Source organism: Pelobates fuscus, chromosome 2, assembly GCF_036172605.1.
Source record: "Pelobates fuscus isolate aPelFus1 chromosome 2, aPelFus1.pri, whole genome shotgun sequence".
NCBI lineage: Eukaryota > Metazoa > Chordata > Amphibia > Anura > Pelobatidae > Pelobates > Pelobates fuscus.
The window spans coordinates 105,891,610-105,912,434 of record NC_086318.1 but is presented as its reverse complement, the minus strand read 5'-3'; the positions used below and the strand labels follow the sequence as shown (position 1 = coordinate 105,912,434).

Here is a 20,825-nt window from a genome sequence, read left to right as displayed (position 1 = left end):
CCTGGCTACTATTCATGGTAGCATTTGGCTAATGGGTTAGCTCCTCCCTCCAGCCAATAGGACAGAAAAACATTGAATTGATCGGAACTCTTAACTTCGCTCCTTTGCTGCCAGCCTTGTCCATCGGATCGCCGGAAACCGCTTCCTCCCTGCTCCTATCTGTCTTCTTCTCTAGCTCTATAAATATAGGCACCCATGCCCTCATATATCTTTCAGGTTCCCATATCACTCTCAGGCACCTGGGAAGGTCAGGTTTGCAAGGGGTTGCCGATCCATTGCAACCCAGTTCCTCTCCAAACAAACCAACCAGTAGGTTTTCACAGTTTGGAGGATAAGACTGCCCTCCAGATCTTAGCCAGAGAGCTCTTATTGCTGTGACAGAAAACCCCATCACATTTATAAGATCATTATAATTACTTTGTTGTGTCTGCTTTTTGTTGGAAAGCATTTAAAGGAACACTATAGTCACCTAAATTACTTTAGCTAAATAAAGCAGTTTTAGTGTATAGATCATTTCCCTGCAATTTCACTGCTCAATTCACTGTCATTTAGGAGTTAAATCACTTTGTTTCTGTTTATGCAGCCCTAGCCACACCTCCCCTGGCTATGATTGACAGAGCCTGCATGAAAAAAAAAAAACTGGATTCACTTTCAAACAGAATCCAGCAAAGCCACTGCCGCAGAGACATACTAGGAATGGCAGATGGATTACTGTAAGATCTGGTAGACTTGGAGTTGTGGATAAAAAGCATATTGCACAGTCTGTTGCTCTACATAATTCATTTTCTGCACTTTCAGAGTGTAGTGGTGTTGTGCAGAGAGGCACTGAGGCTAGTGGTGTTGTGCAGAGAGGCACTGAGGCTAGTGGTGTTGTGCAGAGAGGCGCTGAGGCTAGTGGTGTTGTGCAGAGAGGCGCTGAGGCTAGTGGTGTTGTGCAGAGAGGCGCTGAGGCTAGTGGTGTTGTGCAGAGAGGCGCTGAGGCTAGTGGTGTTGTGCAGAGAGGCGCTGAGGCTAGTGGTGTTGTGCAGAGAGGCGCTGAGGCTAGTGGTGTTGTGCAGAGAGGCGCTGAGGCTAGTGGTGTTGTGCAGAGAGGCGCTGAGGCTAGTGGTGTTGTGCAGAGAGGCGCTGAGGCTAGTGGTGTTGTGCAGAGAGGCGCTGAGGCTAGTGGTGTTGTGCAGAGAGGCACTGAGGCTGGTGGTGTTGTGCAGAGAGGTGCTGAGGCTAGTGGTGTTGTGCAGAGAGGCGCTGAGGCTAGTGGTGTTGTGCAGAGAGGCACTGAGGCTAGTGGTGTTGTGCAGAGAGGCTTGAAGACTATGGTGAGGCCTAATAGAAAGCAGTTGTTGTTGGGGGATTCCAATGTGGAGATGGACAATGGTGGTCTTGTGAGGTGTCTTCCCGGAGCTACTGCTCACAGAGACAGGAGACGTATCTGTAATATTGTTAAGCAAGCAAAGCAGGAAGGGGAATTGGATGTACTTGTCCATTTAGGGACAAATGACTTGGCTTGCAATGAGGTTTCAGAGGTTAAGGAAGTTTTTTGTGTTTTTGCCAATGATATACGGCAGGTTGCTTCCACACTGTCATTCTCTGAAGTTCTGCCTGTGCATAACACTCAGAACGACAGGCGGATGCGTATTAGGGACTTTAACTTGTGGCTTGGTGAATGGTGTCGGGAGCAAGGATTTGGCTTTATTGCTCATGGTAGCTCTGTTTGGAATGGCAATAAACTGTACCAAAAAGATGGTTTGCATCTTTCTCAAAAGGGAACAAATGTTCTCAGTGAGCAGTTCAGAGGTTTTGCTAGGATGTTTTTAAACTAGGAGGGGGGGGCAAAAGGGTGATAAAACATCAATCCAATTGTCCCCCAAAACAAGGACAGAAGGTGCCTGTAGCAAGTGTGTTAAAAAATGATAAGCTTAGAGTCATGTCTACAAATGCTCGCAGTTTAGGAAAGAAGATCCATGAACTTGTGGCAATAATGGCAACTGATAGTGTAGATTTAGTCGCTGTTACTGAGACATGGTATAATGAGAAAAATGACTGGGACATAGCAATACCAGGGTACTCTTTATATAGAAAAGACAGGGAAGGCAAGAAAGGGGGAGGGGTGGCCCTGTATGTAAAGGATAGCATAAAATCTAGCCTAATAAAGATTAGTGAGGCGAACATAGAGTCCGTTTGGGTTACGTTGGAATTTGGTAATCACACAGTAACTCGTGTAGGTGTGATTTATAGGCCCCCAGGACAAATTGAAGAGTTAGATAATCTACTAGTTGAAGAAATAGCTAAAATGGCAATGAAGGGGGAAGTTATCATCATGGGTGACTTTAATCTTCTTGATGTGAATTGGAAAACAAAAATAGCTACTTGTGCCAGGAGCACACATATTCTAAACTCCCTACTGGGATTGTCTCTAAAACAAGTCGTTGAGGAGCCAACTCGTAAAGAGGCCATACTAGATTTAGTGTTAACAAATGGAGATTTGGTATCAGATATTACTGTAGGTGAAAGTTTAGGATCCAGTGATCATCAGTCAGTGTGGTTTAATATAAGAACAGTGACTGAGTCACACCACACAAAAACAAAAGTTTTAGACTTTAGAAAAACAGACTTTTCTAAAATTAGAATATGTGTAAAGGAGTCATTATCAGACTGGAGCAATTTAAATGGAGTCCAAAAGAAATGGGATTATTTAAAAGTTGCACTACTGAAGGCAACAGAAAATTGCATTAAGCTTGCCAGTAAAAGCAAAAAATTCAAGAAACCACTGTGTTACTCCGCAGATGTGGCCAAAATAGTAAAAAACAGAAAGTTAGCATTTAGTAATTATAAAAAAAACCCAGAGTGAGGAAGACAGAATGACCTATAAGATTAGGCAGAAAGAGGCTAAGCAAGTTATAAGAGCTTCCAAATCACACACAGAAGAGAAAATAGCACAGTCAGTAAAAAAGGGGGACAAAACTTTTTTTAGATACATAAATGAGAAAAGAAAAGTAAAACAAGGATTAGTTAGATTAAAAACAAAAGAAGGAAGGTATGTAGATGAGGATAAAGGTCTAGCTGACTGCCTCAATGAATATTTTTGTTCGGTATTTACAGATGAAAATGAAGGAAAGGGACCTCAGTTAAGAAAAAGGATAAATGAGTCATTTATTACACGTGAGTTTACAGAGGAAGAGGTTCTATTTCAACTGTCAAAAGTAAAGACAAATAAGTCAATGGGACCTGATGGAATACACCCAAAGCTATTAAAAGAGCTTAGTGGTGTACTAGCAAAACCATTAACAGATTTATTTAACCAATCATTGATAACAGGAGTAGTCCCAGAAGATTGGAAGTTAGCGAATGTTGTGCCCATTCACAAGAAAGGTAATAGGGAGGAGTCGGACAACTATAGGCCAGTAAGCCTTACTTCAGTAGTGGGGAAAGTGATGGAAACCATGTTAAAAGATAGGATTGTTGAACATCTAAAAACACATGGATTTCAAGATCAGAGACAACATGGGTTTACTTCAGGGAGATCATGCCAAACTAATCTTATTGATTTTTTTGATTGGGTAACTAAAATTATAGATCAGGGTGGTGCAGTAGACATTGCGTACCTAGATTTCAGTAAGGCTTTTGACACTGTTGCACATAGAAGGCTTATCAATAAACTACAATCTTTGAGTTTGGATTCCAATATTGTTGAATGGGTAAGGCAGTGGCTGAGTGACAGGCAACAGAGGGTTGTAGTCAATGGAGTATATTCTAAGCTTGGGCTTGTCACCAGTGGGGTACCTCAGGGATCTGTACTTGGACCCATTCTCTTTAATATTTTTATTAGTGATATTGCAGAAGGTCTTGATGGAAAGGTGTGTCTTTTTGCGGATGATACTAAGATATGTAACAGGGTTGATGTTCCAGGAGGGATAAGCCAAATGGAAAATGATTTAGGTAAACTAGAAAAATGGTCAGAGTTGTGGCAACTGACATTTAATGTGGATAAGTGCAAGATAATGCATCTTGGACGTGAAAACCCAAGGGCAGATATTTGATAGAGTCCTAACCTCAACATCTGAGGAAAGGGATTTAGGGGTGATTATTTCTGATGACTTAAAGGTAGGCAGACAATGTAATAGAGCAGCAGGAAATGCTAGCAGAATGCTTGGTTGTATAGGGAGAGGTATTAGCAGTAGAAAGAGGGAAGTGCTCATGCCATTGTACAGAACACTGGTGAGACCTCACTTGGAGTACTGTACACAGTACTGGAGACCCTATCTTCAGAAGGATATTGATACCTTAGAGAGAGTTCAAAGAAGGGCTACTCAACTGGTTCATGGATTGCAGGATAAAACTTACCAGGAAAGGTTAAAGGATCTTAACATGTATAGCTTGGAGGAAAGACGAGACAGGGGGGATATGATAGAAACATTTATTACATAAAGGGAATCAACACAGTAAAGGAGGAGACTATATTTAAAAGAAGAAAAACTACCACAACAAGAGGACATAGTCTTAAATTAGAGGGACAAGGTTTAAAAATAAGATCAGGAAGTATTACTTTACTGAGAGGGTAGTGGATGCATGGAATAGCCTTCCAGCTGAAGTGGTAGAGGTTAACACAGTAAAGGAGTTTAAGCATGCGTGGGATAGGCATAAGGCTATCCTAACTATAAGATAAGGCCAGGGACTAATGAAAGTATTCAGAAAACTGGGCAGACTAGATGGGCCGAATGGTTCTTATCTGCCGTCACATTCTATGTTTCTATGTTTCTATGTAATTTACCTTAAATAATTGTATCTCAATTTCTAAATTGAACTTTAATCACATACAGGAGGCTCTTGCAGGGTCTAACAAGCTATTAACATAGCAGAGGATAAGAAAATCTTAATTAAACAGAACTTGCAATAAAGAAAGCCTAAATAGGGCTCTCTTTACAGGAAGTGTTTATGGAAGGCTGTGCAAGTCACATGCAGGGAGGTGTGACCAGGGTTCATAAACAAAGGGATTTAACTCCTAAATGGCAGAGGATTGAGCAGTGAGGCTGCAGGGGCATGATCTATACACCAAAACTGCTTCATTAAGCTAAAGTTGTTCAGGTGACTATAGTGTCCCTTTAAATATTTGGTTGCAGCATAGATATCAGCAGTTTCAGTTGAACCTATAGATCAGTTATTTGTAACCTTAAAGGCGTCTTGATTTAGGTAAGGTCGTAGAATGCAGACTCGCACCAATAAATGGTTAAAAAGCATCTTTCGGGCATGTTGCCAAAGGCATGGGCAATCTACTGCATTTTTCCATATTTCAATTGGATCTTTCGTAGCATCAAACAAGGACTTTAAATGTCATCTACTGAGAGCTCAATCAATTCCATCTGTAGTTCTTTAGGTGCCTTGGTAATATCAACTAGGTGAGGCTGAAATGCTAATTTGAGTGTGATGCTATGAGTCTCAAAGTCAGTGAACCATTCATTGTATTCTTCAATTAATAGGTCTATAACAGCTGTGTATTCAAATGATGCACATATATTATCCTGCTCAATGACCTTTGCAAACTGGGGAAAATGTTCATCCGAAATTTCCTTTTGAAGAAGTGTTTTGAAAAAAAGATTTTTCAAAATGCTTGTATTTTTTTTTTTTTTTCAATTCTTTATTTAGGTCGTGCATGAGGATAACATACATGTGTGCAATACCACAACGATTGTCGCACACAGGTCGTAAAACATTTGATTATAAACATGTGGTAGTAGATGCTAGGCACATTTTCTGTTTTATAGAGAGAAGACTAGAAGATGCATTCTGGTCTAGGCATGCAATATCACATAATTTCCTTGAGAGCGACATGCCTAAAAGTTTGTAGGGAACGTGTGGGGTTATATTCCTTGTGTGGGTACACTAACCTATGGGAGTGTACCTATGCAAGTATTGTGTGCTCTTGTATCGTTCCCTGGTGAGTTAACATTGCAATAAACTAAGATAAATTAAACTAAGATAACAAAATAACGAAGTGCAGAGGCCCTACTGGTGATAGTCATACAATCGAGCGTTTCATCCTGATGGCACTGCTATCGTAGCGAGTATTACTGGCGTGTACGCACCATTGTAGTGCCATCAGTGTTTCACTTGGAGGGCAAGTTATACCTATGTCTGGTAGTAAGTATTACACCCGGCTATGGCTATTACACCCGGCTATGGCAAAATGCTTGTATTTTTTGACACATATCATATATAGACTTCGTTTTACTTTGCAAAGAAATACTCAATTAGCTTATTTTTTTATTCTTTTTTTTCTGTGCATGAAATAAAGAATAAAATAATTATTATTTTATTCTTTATGTTGTTATTTACATAGCGCCGACAAATTCCGTAGCGCTTTACAGTGGATGGACGAACAGACATGTAGTTGTAACCAGACAAGTTGGACACACAGGAACAGAGGAGTTGAGGGCCCTGCTCAATGAGCTTACATGCTAGAGGGAGTGGGGTAAAGTGACACAAAAGGTAAGGAGAGTATTAGACTAATGACAGTTGCAATAGAGGACTCAGTCGGGAGCTATTAAAAGTTTAATTGATAAGCTTTTATGAAAAAGTGGGTTTTTAATGATTTTGTTTGAAGGAGTGGAGACTGGGCGAGCATCTAACGGAGGAGGGAAGTGAGTTCCACAGGAACGGTGCAGCCCTGGAGAAGTCTTGAAGGCGAGCATCAGAGGTGGGAGTACGGACAGAAGATAGACGTAAGTCTTCACCAGATCGTAAGGGCCTAGACGGGACATACTTGTGTATAAGGGAGGATAGATAGATGGAAGCAGCATTATGTAGAGATTTGAAAGCAAGAACCAGAATTTTAAATTGAGCTCTATATTTTATAGGAAGCCAATGTAGGGACTGACAGAAGGGTGAGGCATGGGAGGTGCGGGCGGACAGGAAGATGAGCATCGCTGCCGCATTCATTATGGACTGTAACAGCGCAAGTTGGGAGCACGTAAGACCACTGAGAAGCGGATTACAGTAGTCAAGGCGAGAAAGGACAGTGGAATGGATCAGCACCTTAGTCGCATCTGGCGTTAAGTAGGGTCGGATGCGCGCAATGTTTTTGAGATGGAAATGACAGGATTTGGCGATAGACTGAACATGAGGCATGAAGGAGAGGTCTGAGTCAAAGAGAACACCAAGGTAGCGAGCCTGCGTGGTGGAGCTGATGTTAGCACCGTTGACTTAGAGGGAGACAGACACAGGAGTAGCAACACTTGAGGGAGGAAAGACCAAAATTAAAAAGAAAAACCTCCTTTCTTAAAAAAGAATTTGCACTTGCGCTATAAAATTAGTTACTGCTGCAGTGGTGGGCAGTAAGGAAATTTTACCATCAGCAAATATACCTAAGTGGGCGGTAGGAATTAAAAGGTTGACTACCCCTGGAATAAATCAACTTTAGCATGTTACGAAACTGACAATGCATTTGGTTGCAAACTGTCATTTAAAATAGTAGGGTTAGGATACAGATTTTGCCGATTCAAGATACAATGCGTCTGTGCAATAAATCCTTCAGGTTTTCCGGTCATGGGAGGTGCACGGTCTGTGTACACACACTCACTAAATTTACCAAATTCAGTCCAACTTCATGACATTTATCTTGAAAGTTGTTGAAGAGATCTATTCTCTGTGTTCTGTTCGCAAGAGTGCCCAAAGCGAGTAACTCTTCGTAGCAAATAAAATCTTCTGTTATTACCCGAATGAAGTATAAACCCTGCACTGATTCAGTAGTATCAGTTGATACATCCAAAGCGATTTAATATATATTTTCCTTTTGAAGTATTGCATGAAGTTGTTCCATTGCTTAATTTAAATGGAGTGCCAGATATGAGAGTCTGTACACAGAAATTGTTGTAGAGGACTTTAATGGCCGTAATACAATGTTTTGGGAAACCTAAGAACTGAAGGAGTTTGAAGAGGTATGGCCATTTTACACTATCAAATGCCTTCTCCACATCCAAGGACAGGACCAGCAACGATGTTCCTCTATCCACCGGATTCACTCTATAACAAGTACGGTATTTTCGTAAAGTAGGAGATTTTGGGTTCACAAACTGTCACAGTCATTAGAGAACACTGAAAGCAGCTACAGATGAAAAAATAATCTCTATATTCTCTAAAGCATTTTCTGCTGATTAACTGTAACGTTATGTTATGTTTAAAGTCTAAAATTCAATGCTTTTTTTCATGTTTAAAGTGTCTTTGTTTCCTAAGAGAATGGCACGTATAGATGGTTTGGATGCTACTGGGAACATAAAATCCCAAAGGCCAAACCGAAATTCAGTTCAGCAGACATATAAATGCCCCGTAGAGAGTAGGCATTAATACTCGTATCAACTCAAGTTACCAGCAAAGGAATCAGCTGTTCCCAAGAGCTGATAATAATGTGCCATGAATGTGAGATTGCTGAATTTACCATTAAAAACGTGATTTCTATTGGTTTACTCTATTCTGGTTCTTTAAAGGTAAAGTTTATTATATGAATGCACAGAGATGAGCATACTTTTGTTTTGCAGAGCACACACCTGGTAACTAAATAGTTAACGTCTCCTACAGATGGCCAAAAGCAACAAAGGATTATCTAGTTCCAGTTGACTGAGAGCAGGTGATGGGAAAATAATTGTGCCCCATGCTAATTGTAATGACAGAGAATCACTACTGAGTGCAAGATAATTGCCTATTTTTAAAACTTAACTATAATGTAATGTCATATGCACTAATAACAGTAGTAGTGGTGTTTACATCCCTACGTATAAAGGCAGATGTATAAAAAAAATAAAAAAAAATAAACTACAATACAGTGCATTACAATCCAGTATCAGTGTCTGACTGTAATCTTTTCTGACTTTAGGCTGGAATTGTGCAACAATTTCCAAAGTAATCACAATCCTAATGTCATGGACCATGTTGCTGGTGGTAGAAGTCAGAAAACATTATCTGCTTAAAAATGAGCCTAACTCATGGCTGACTCGTCAATTTTGCAATATTGAGAGGCCAATATCACAAAGATAATAACAAAACAAAATAAATAAGCTTTTTTGGTTACTTAACAAGGTACAGGGCCCTTTTTCTCAGAATCAATAATGTTAAAAGTGTTTTTGAAAAGTATTGGAACAGTGGGATCGGGATCGCTGCAATGCTGCTCATTGAAATCTGTTAATAATAATTAAATCTGAGATTGTAATTCGTAGCAATGATTTTTTTTTTATGAGAAAAAGTAGAATCATGAAAAAAGTTCAAAAGGAACAATATTTTATACCTGTACATTATACCATGTAGAACCTGTATTTAACTCTGAGAATCTACATATTCACCTTGAGACTGAGAACCATCTATAACCCCGAGAACCTATCCATTGACCTTGAAACTCTGAGAACGTATCCATTCACTTTCAGAATCTTAGAACCATTCATTGACCAGGAGAACCTACCACTCACCTTGAGACTGAGAATCGTCTATTCACCCTGAGATTTTGAGGACCATTAATTTACCCTGAGAACCTATCTATTCACAGAAACTCTAAACATATGTGCAACCTGAGACCTTTGAAAATATCCCCTTCAAATTGAGACTTTCAGAATTTGACACTTTACCAAGTTTTGCACTTAAATACATTATTTCCTTACAAATGTCCCCGTTCTCTTCTTAATTCCACTTGCTCCAATCCCAACTCTCAATTGTCTGTCTCTATAAGAATACAGACATTCTTCCCATTCATATATTCATACCACAAATATGTACACAATGTCCTAGAGCTTCGTTTCAAGAAAGCGGCCCGATCCTCCTTCTCCTACAGAGCACCGCAATTGTGGAACGACCTCCCGCACACTTTAAAATCTTCCCCAAGCCTAAAGTCCTTTAAGAGATCCCTCTCTTCATACCTCAAACCAGAATACACCTGTCATGGTTGATTATATATTTCCTACCTTTTCTATGCTACATTTTGTATATATTGTGTATTAATATTGTTTTTGTATTTTATTGTACCCTAATGTATCAATGCAATGTTTTGTGGACCCAGGACATACTTGAAAATTAGAGAAATCTCAATGTATCTTTCCTGGTAAAATATTTTATAAATACATTTCATGTTACCATTTACCTGGTTTATGTGATACATGAGCTATGTCACTGCTGTCTCCTAACATTTTTGGGGTAGTTTGCATAATAAAACATAACTGAATTTGTGGCTTAATACCAAAAAAAAATAAAAAAATTTAGTTTTACCTCTTTCTGCTTGGGATCCTGGGGGTAAACATCTGGTGGTCCAAGTCGTGGTCGTTTGAGAGGTCTCTGTTCGTAACTAAGAAGACCCAAGGCAGCCATTATTTTTCATGATAGTCTACTGTAAAGTGAATGTGATGAATTCTGTCACTAGTTGCTTGTCTCAGTGGGCAGCAGAACTGAAAGCAGACAAGAAATGAAGCAGGTTACATGTACAGGAGTGATCAGCTAACATGTCATTAGATAATTATTAGAATATATAAAATGAACACAGCGACTATATTAAATATATATTTATTGTAGTAAACGTCCCAGTTCCACAAGATTTAGCAGGTTTTTTCTCTAAACAAGGAGTTCTGTTTAATGGACAGCTCACATATAGCACTGAGATTATACTGAATTGTAGAGGAGTTGAGAAAAAAAAATATTGTGAAAAGTTGTTGATAAATAAAAGAATCAGCAGGGTTGGAGATTTTCCTGAAGCGATTTTGGACAAACGTTTTAATGTCTGTTGTCAATAAGACAAAAATCACTGTTCAGTTGATTGACTCTTAAACCAAAGTTTACCAGGATGACTAAGGACAGACATGCCACTTCATCTCAATGAAGGGGTCCGGGTGCAGTGCTTTAACCCTGTAATGTAAAACTTTGCAGTTTTATAGAAACTACAATTTTGACATTGTAGAGTTAAATACACTTTTAGTGGCTGTCTTCCTGACAGTAAAACACGTGACATAGCAACTCACGTGGATGAATTTAATTCAATGCTTTACTACAAGAAACATTTGGATGCAAATGCAGGATTTGCCGCACATCAGTTCCCAAAGTTCCTCTAGGAGGAGCATTGGATTGGACCATCTGTGAGAGCCAGCTAACATTGCAGGAGGGAGAGCTAGTAGCGCCGACAGTCTCCTCTATCTTAGAGAAAAAGTAAGCACAAAGCTTTTTTTTTTCCAGTTTTATACTGGAATCAATGGGGTAGGGCCTAAAACAAACTATAGCAAGTCCCTACAGGCTTTTTAATGTAAAAAAACAGTGTTTACATTGCTGCCCAGTAACACCTCTAAGTGCAGTCACTCAGGCCACTAGAGGAGCTTCCTATGTCAGCAGTGACGCTCATCGTCTTTGTGCTCTGCATGGAGATTCTGAATGCTCCCCATAGAGATGCACTGTATTCCAAATGCAATAGTGGTCTCCTCTTAATTATATTAAAGGACACCAATCTCCCCCACAAAAAAAATCTAAATACAAAAACTGTAAGAAAGGGTATAACTTACTTTTTTTCCTGTGCCGCGATTGAGCCACTCGATCCACATCATCCACATCACCACAATGACACTTTACTTTTGTCAAATCCAATGCTTCCATAGAGAAGCACTGGGGACAAAAGGTGCATGCGTGTCAACGCTACACTTCTCCAATGAAATGGAGGTTAGGTAAGATCTGAGTTTTACTCAGTTCCCATAGCAAAAACATCTCTAGAGGCTGTCAGGTAGACAGCCACAAGAGGCGTATTTAACCCTGCCATATCTACTAAAAAAACGGAAATGCTTTACATTATAGGGTTAAAACTAAAGGACCGCTGCACTCAGAACACTTAAAGGATCACTATAGGGTCAAACATGTATTCCTGACCCTATAGTGTTAAAACCATCATCTCCCCCCCCCCCCCCCCCCCCCCCTCTTCCTTCCTGGGCCCTCATGCCTCCATAAATTTAGTAACAATCTTACTGTATTCAAGCCAGAAGCTGTAACTCTGCATGCTGTTTGCCTAAAAAAAAACAAGCAGTCTGCTGACATCAGCAGAAGTGGTAGCCTGATCCAATCACAGTGCTTCCCCATAGGATTGTCTGAGACTGACAAAGAGGCAGATCAGGGGCAGAGCCATCACAATTCAAACACAGCCCTGGCCAATCAGCATCTCCTCATAGAGATGAATTGAATCAATGAATCTCTGTGAGGAAAGTTCAGTGTCTGCATGCAGAGGGAGGAGGCACTGAATGTTTGGATGCATTTAAGACAGCGGTGACCCAGGAAGGATCTCTAACAGCTATCTGAGGAGTGGCCAGTGAAGTTATCACTAGGCTGTAATGTAAACACTGCATTTTTTCTGAAAAGACAGTGTTTACAGCAAAAAGCCTGAAGGTAATGATTGTCCTCACCGGAACAAATGAACAAATTCAATAAGCTGTAGTTGTTCTGGTGACTATAGTGTCCCTTTAAGTAACAGATGAACCTCCTGAAAATGTCTGTATGCTTTTATATCATGAGACGTCTCATGGAATTGCATTGAGAAGTCTGATTGGACAGCCACAGAAAGTCTGGGCGGTGTTGGAATAAGAGGTTTTGCAAAGGCAGCAGACAAGAAAACTGCAGCTTTTGCAAGCTGTTTTTAGATATAACGCCAATGAAAAAAATGCATGATTAAATGTATGCAAGTTTTCATTTGAGGTATATCTACTAAACAGTGATTTTTTTAAATTAATTTTGCATTTGGGAAGTGGGGTGTCCCTTTAAGCTTTATGGGTGAAATATTTTGCCAGACATTAATTCCCACTTATTTGATTTTTAACATGGAAGCTGGAGATATATGATAACACTAGTGACTACCATGTTATCAATTATTTACTTGGAAACCAGCCCTACGCGCTTTATTTAATAAAAAACAAAACATTGCCAAGATTTATTTTAAAACCGAATTGCAAAAATTTAGCCAAGCTGTAACCATAGCAGAGTTGGAGAATTTATTATTATTATTTTTTTAGATAAACACTTGTTCTGTACATTTTGTACTTTGATTTTTAATTCATAACAAAGCAATGCTTGGTGATTAGACCCCAATAAAATAACACATACCCTGTTAGAAGTAGTTATAATTTATAATGTGAGAGGAGGTAACACTGCAAATTTTAGCATTCAGTAATCCAATACGTATTGTATTATATTTCTATTATTTATGCTATATAACAGCATGCCACGCATTAGCACAGGGCCGCCAAGGACAGTGTGATCAAGTCTCTTGTTTCAAATTTAAGAACACGATTTTATTTAACCGTTTCATACTAAAATGTTAATAGTACATAAAAAGTAAATTAGATTTCTAATCTGTACTTTTCAGTTACGTTTACAGACATAGACAAATACTTTATTAATCCATGAACTCTAGTGTTAATTTCATCAATAAACATTGTACTTCTTTAAATTATGTAGGAGTAACAAGCACGTAAACATATAGCAAACAACAAATGTGTCTAAAGATGCCTGTTAAAGGATAGCAAGGAGAAATGGATCCCAAAATTAATTTTAAGAATTTACATTTTAAAATATTTTAAAGACATCCAGGAGAAAAACTATTTTCAAGATTATACAGTATTGCTTATCGTACATACAATCATTCAGATAGAGTTCAAAATATTATTTGTAGAGGCAGAAATGCCTTCTTTGTCACATAAATTTGACAAAATAAATACATACAAATGGCCACATACATTGTTTTATGTATTTGCAACAAATCTACTGGAATTTCTGGGAAAGTAATTTCATAAGGAAAGGCCATATGAAAGTAAAAATTATGTCTGTACAGAGGCACAATTCTAAAAAGGGTTTTGGGTTATGAATGTCATTGCAGTCTTTCATTTCAGCCTGCAACAAAACTATGTAAACTGTAGATTCTCTACAGTACTTTCTCCACCACCATGGTGTACCTACCACATGCTACAGCTGTCCGTCAAGAAGACAGTCTCGCTCCTGGCTTTTAGAAGGCAGTCTTGCTCCTGATTTTTAATGTCAACATTTCATTTTTAGAAGACTTGGGGATGCCCATAAATGAAAAGTAAAACAGGATCTATCCCATGTTATAAATAAATTAGAGGAGTGATTCCCAAACCAGTCCTCATTGCCCTGCCAAATTCCAGGATTTATGCATTTTCCTGTTTTATTCCAATGAAGATGCTGGCAAAACCTGGATTGTTTGTGGGTCTTGAGAACTGGTTTGGGAAACAGTGTGTTAGAGTATTTCTTTAAATCTTACCTGTTGCAAGAAGAAAAGAAAATACACAACTGTTGTTTGAGCAGAGCCCTTCCCCTTTTGTGTCTGTTAACACAATTTTGTCCATCAATTAGTGGCTGCTATCTATTACTACTGTATAACTGCAAATCACTTAATACATTGGTTCTGTGAAAATGTTAAGGTCTACCAACAATAAATAACAAATCTAGCTTGTTTATGGGCATGTCTGAGTCTGTTCACTAAATCAGAATTTTAGCATTCAGGTAAGCAATTTCAGCAGATATCAGCTGCAGCCAAACATTGTCATGATTGGTTTGACAAAGTTGGGTCCCCAGTGGCTCCTTTAGCTTGTGACTCATGGGAAATCACAAAAAATCACAAGTTGCCCAAGAAATAAAATGGATTTGGCTGCTGTCAACAGGCATTTTTATTGCCTGAGCAGCATCACAAATAAGCAAGTTATTGTTATCACATATTCCAGTACAATGTAATGGGTAAAATACATCTACGTAATTTACAACATATTTAGACATAAAAAGGTGAAATTAGATCAATTTAAACAAATCTATATTCTATCATTTCCAATTAGTGATTACCATGGTCAATGGCATCTGACTTAAAGGGAAACTATACAGTGTTAGGAACACAGTTTTTTTATTTCTAACGCTAGTGTCCCTCTACATATTTATTTAGGTCTCCCTCCCATTGTCCGCAATGTAAAGGGTTAAAAACCCTTTATTTCATGCCCCTGTGTCAAGCACCAAGGGCACAGGACCGGTCTACTCCAACAAAGTCGCACGCGCATTAGAACTTCCCTATAGGAAAGCATTCAATAAATGCTTTCCTAGGAGACTTTGAAGAAGCTGGACGTTCTTATGCAAAGTGTGAGAATGTTTAACATCGTTTCACGGAATTAAACTCTGTGACAATACAGGAAATGTCTCTAGTGGCAGGAAAACAGCCACTAGAGGTTGTCTTAACCCTGCAATGTAAACGTTACAGTTCCGCAATGTTTTACACTGCATGATTAAAGGGACAGAGATGCTGCACCCAGACCAATGAAATTAAGAGGTCTGGTTGCCTGTAGAGTTCCTTTAAGAATAGCTTTAAAGGGACACTATAGTCACCTGGACAACTTTAGCTTAATGAAGCAGTTTTGGTGTATTGAACATGCCCCTGCAGCCTCACTGCTCAATCCTCTGCCATTTAGGAGTTAAATCCCTTTGTTTATGAACCCTTGTCACACCTCCCTGCATGTGACTTGCACAGCCTTCCATAAACACTTCCTGTAAATAGAGCCCTATTTAGGCTTTCTTTATTGCAAGTTCTGTTTAATTAAGGATTTTCTTATGCCCTGCTATGTTAATAGCTTGCTAGACCCTGCAAGAGCCTCCTGTATGTGATTAAAGTTCAATTTAGAGATTGAGATACAATTATTTAAGGTAAATTACATCTTTTTGAACGTGAAACCAGTTTTTTTTTCATGCAGGCTCTGTCAATCATAGCCAGGGGAGATGTGGCTAGAGCTGCATAAACAGAAACAAAGTGATTTAACTCCTAAATGACAGGGAATTGAGCAGTGAAATTGCAGGGGAATGATCTATACACTAAAACTGCTTTATTTAGCTAAAGCAATTTAGGTGACTATAGTGCTCCTTTAAACAACTATTTGAATAACAAATTCCTTACAACAACAAACTGTAAATCAGTAGCCAAAACCTGGGGTAGTATGGAAAATCGATTTATCTCTGCCGTTCAAAAGCTAATCTATTCAAACTAGCAAACCTAGTTCTGTTGAATTCTGTTTCACGCACTGAGAATAAAAATATTTAAAGCTAATCTCTCAGTTCTCCATCATCCATGGGATATTTTTCAAACTGTACCTTTAGCATGGAATGTCGCTCATCGCAATAGCATTTTTGAAATGCCACATCAGGTAAGTGCTCTTTGGGGAGCTTCCTATCACATAGGCGAATGATCCAGAATTTGTCATCTATTACTGAATGTGGAATTCCTAGCCTTAACTTACATATTTAATAACTCCTTAACCTCTACTTTATCTAAATGGAACTTAAAAGTTGCTGCCTTGATGTAACCATGGCAACATTTCAATTACGAGACTGAAAACATGGTTTTGACAGTTGTTCTTTAATCACTATTACAGGATACAAAAGTACTTTATATACACTTAGGAAAAGAGACTATAACTGCATTAAAATTGCATTACTGTTTCAACATTGCCCAAAATTAACTAAATTGACTCCAAGTTGGTACCAAATAGCTCAGGAAATAACGACACATAACAAGACCCTTGGGTCGCCCTTTAACCAGATTGTGTAGACAGCCACATGCTTAACTTGTTATGTTATATGAACCTCTCACCCATTGCCAGGATATCCCCCCAGGTTATTTGAGAGTCCAAGAGACCAATACATTCATTAAATAATCCCTTGTCAATAAAAGCAATACATATGGAATAGAATGCATGGGTGTCAGCATACTCATCAACTCAGTATTATTGAAGAAACACTGTAATGGGTTTGTGTTTTAAAATAAATAGTTTGTCTCAAATATACTTTCAAGGAGTTGTGCAACAGTTTTCAGTTACAATATTTTTCAAATAGGACATCTACTTATCTTTATTCTAGTGCCGTCAGTAGCCTACTCATGGCACTTGGCTCCTCCCCTTGTGATGTCATTAAGGCAGAGGACAAGTGTCCAGTCAAATGCTTCTCCTTTAGAAGCATTCCGGACTCTAGAGACAAATTAATTATTCTCTATGAGAAGCCGTGACCACAACAAAGCTCATGCGCACAGTGTGCTCATTCATTAGAGGTGAGCTGATTGTCATTTCAGCTCACCCCTCACTCGCTGACGCACAGAAGTCCAAAAAGACTCCATCAGCACACTGGGTGTGCTGACATCACAGTATAAATTTTCAGGAATTTACAGACTCTCTTTTTCAGAGGGTTTAAAGTTGTGCCTTGAAGCTGCACTTTCAAGTCTTTAACCCCTTAAGGCCACATGACATGTGTGACATGTCATGATTCCCTTTTACTCCAGAAGTTTGGTCCTTAAGGGGTTTAAAGAGCTACGTTAGATCGAGTTGGAGGACAGGTGCTGAAGTGCTTTATATGTAAAAAGTGTGTCCTTCTGCAGATTTCAATAGAAAGACAGACAACCAGTGCTATAATATCTTAGTTTGGTTAGCTCAGAGTAGCTAAACTCAGGAGGCAGAAATAACACCTGCCTTGCAAATACATCTCATTGGGAAGTCTGAGATTGGACAGCCACAGAAAGTCTGGGCGGGGCTAGAAGGGGAGAGCTTGCAAAGACTGCAGACAAAAGAACTGCAACTAATGCCAGCTGCTTTTGGACCAATGTAGACCAATGTAGACTATGCCTTGCAAATACATCTCATTGGGAAGTCTGAGATTGGACAGCCACAGAAAGTCTGGGCGGGGCTAGAAGGGGAGAGCTTGCAAAGACTGCAGACAAAAGAACTGCAACTAATGCCAGCTGCTTTTGGACCAATGTAGACCAATGTAGACTTCTTACCCCAATGAATTGCATAATTCAATGAATTCATGTTCCCATTGGGGCTTTATATGCCTAATAGTTTTGTCCCTTTAAGAGATAGTAAGCTATTATCCCTAAAGTCATAATTCTAATACATTTTGTTACATTGTAGCACTTTTTGTAGTTTACTCAAATTCTCCCAAATTGTATTTACATTTTTGGGGGACATGAGACAGATTTGCACATAAATTGCTTTTTTAATCCTGAACTAGATTTTTGCATTCCGTCTATTTTTATAAATACTCCAATTTGGATGCAATTTCTAAGCTGAGCAGATATAGTAAAATTGGGAATATAGAGAAATTGAAGAACTTTTCCAGCATAACTTTTTGGACTAATGTTTGCAAGCCGTGTATTCAGTTCACTGTTGAGCGAATATAAACCTAATTGTGAGGGCATTTAAAATATCCTAGCCATTAAAGGGATGCTATAGTCACCAGAATCACTAAAGCCTGTCCCTACAGGCTGCAGGCTGTTAAATGTAAACACTGTTTTTTTCAGAGTAAAGGCACTGTGTTTACATTGCTGCTTAGTAACATCTCTAGTGGCAGTCACTCAGACAGCGACTAGAGGAGCTTCTCAGTCCAGTGCTGCACAATGTGCAGGACCTACATTCAGCGCCTCCACGCTCTGCATGGAGAAGCTAAATGCTCCCCCTAGAGATGCATTGATTCAATGCATCTCTATAAGAAGATGCTGATTGACGCAGCATGGGCAGCATTCGCAATAGCCTCCCAATGTTTTCTTATGGGAAAGCGCTGGTTTGGTTGAGATCATCAAGATTAATTAGCTCAGCCATGGAGGAGGTTCCAGCCACGGCGAAACTGGTGTCGCAAGGGATAAAAGGTGAGTAAAATATGTTTATACTCTATTCTAAAAGACTACCATGTTAAGAATACATGTTTGTATTTAATTGCACATGGGCTTAATTCTCACTTTAAAAACTCCCAACATTTGTACAATTGAATAATTGTGTTTTAAGGATCATGCCTACAGGAATGACAGTGCCAAAGAATTTTAAAGGATCTTCACCTATTCATAGCAATTATGTAGCTGCGCCAATTATTTACTCTACTTATAGTGATGTCGCGAACATAAAATTTTCCGTATGCGAACTTCCGCAAATGTTCGCGAACGGGCGAACCGGGCGAACCGCCATAGACTTCAATAGGCAGGCGAATTTTAAAACCCACAGGGACTCTTTCTGGCCACAATAGTGATGGAAAAGTTGTTTCAAGGGGACTAACACCTGGACTGTGGCATGCCGGAGGGGGATCCATGGCAAAACTCCCATGGAAAATTACATAGTTGATGCAGAGTCTGGTTTTAATCCATAAAGGGCATAAATCACCTAACATTCCTAAATTGTTTGGAATAACGTGTTGTATCGATCAGGTAGTGTAAGCATTACGCCCGCTTCACAGTGACAGACCAAACTCCCCGTTTAACGCACCGCAAACAACCGCAAGCAGTCCATTTGCACAATCGCAAACTCCCCATTTGCACAAGGTTGGATACCAAGCTAGCCATGTCCCTTCCTTGTCCTCACTGATGTCATTGAAGGTCTCTTCCTCCACCCAGCCACGTACAACACCAAGGGTCCCCGAAAGGTGACAACAAGCCCCCTGTATTTTTTTTATTTTTAAATGTACACTACTGTTACACCAGATATGAGTTGCACTGGTGTGACACTGTGCCCTGGCAGGCCCTGAAACGCACACGTGTGAAGGAAACTGACTGCTATTATATTACAGTCAAAAAAGTTAGTTTTTTTTAAAATGCAAGCTATTGTGACACCAGATATGAGTGGTGGCACTGGGCAAGTGGGCACAGTATACGCTGTGAGCCTGACACGCACGCTGGCAGGCAGGCAACTGCAATTAGATTACACAGGAAAAAAAAAAGCAGACTGATGTTCTAGCCCTAAAAAGGGCTTTTTGGGGTGCTGTCCTTATAGCAGAGATCAGATGAGTCCTTCAGGACTGTAGTGGACACTGAATACACTAGCCTAGCTATCGATTTCCCTATTAAATCAGCAGCAGCTACACTGTCCCTCCTCTCACTAAGAATGCAGCTTCCGGGGGGCGGGACCTAGCTGTCATGGAGGAAATACGCACTTCGTGTGAGCTCCCTCAATATCTCACTTTAAGCAGCTATCAACAAGCGAATTTCACCCCAGAAGGGGATGACCCAGCAATGTTGCTCCTACCTGACCGACCCGACATGCTTAATAGCGGTCAGCAACTCGACAGAGTCTTACTTACCTCCGCGTGGCAAGTGTGGCCTGGTGCTCACCGGGCGGGAGAGGCGGCCGATCTCCCGATCCTGGGATGCCCAGGAGCAGCTACTTCGCGGCAGGAGCTCCGTTACCCCCCCTCGGACCAGTGGGGGTTATCCCGGTCCACCCCTGAGAGGCTGTCTGGAGCTAATGGACGCACAGAGCACAGCCGCCCAGGCTGACATACTCATCTGCGACTCTCCCAATATGGCGGCAGCCGCGTGTCCTCCTGGTACCAGCAAAGCATGGCAGGATATTGAGTCTAAGCTGGACAGACTCTTTAATCAATTTTGGAAGCAAATAACAAGCAGGAAGCCCCAACAAGCTCCACCACAGCCCCAACAAGCTCCACCACAGCTAAGCGAAGCAGTCCCCATTAAAATCCACCAACGCAAAAGGCATCGAAGACAGGACAAGAGGCACAAACAGAAATGCAGAGCCTGCCCCACGTCAAGCACTCGCCTCCACCTTAAGCCACCTCAATCCCGCACCGGACGTGAAGCACCACCGGGACAGATCCGACCACCCGACAAAACAAGCTTCCACCACCTCAAGCCGCGAACCCGGCACTCAGCCAGAGACTTGCCTTTGTTGTTCCAGGTATCAGGGACTCCCAGGGTCTGCACCTGGCGCCCAGAAGGGATCGGATGAGCACAAGCAGTAAACAGCAGCCTGCCAAGCATGTCCCACTATAGCCGATCCTCCACACCATGCCTTTGATCA

At 40.2% G+C, this 20,825-nt stretch overlaps 1 protein-coding gene across 1 annotated transcript in view; it reads right to left on the bottom strand.

Moving 5' to 3' along the window:
• MED12L (mediator complex subunit 12L) overlaps positions 1 to 20,825 on the bottom strand; it is a 442,361-nt gene that overhangs the window by 414,267 nt on the left and 7,269 nt on the right. Inside the window, exon 2 of the mRNA XM_063442526.1 lies at positions 10,240 to 10,415. Coding sequence (XP_063298596.1) covers positions 10,240 to 10,338 — 99 coding nt within the window. The 5' untranslated portion in view covers positions 10,339 to 10,415. The remainder of the gene's footprint in view (positions 1 to 10,239; positions 10,416 to 20,825) is intronic.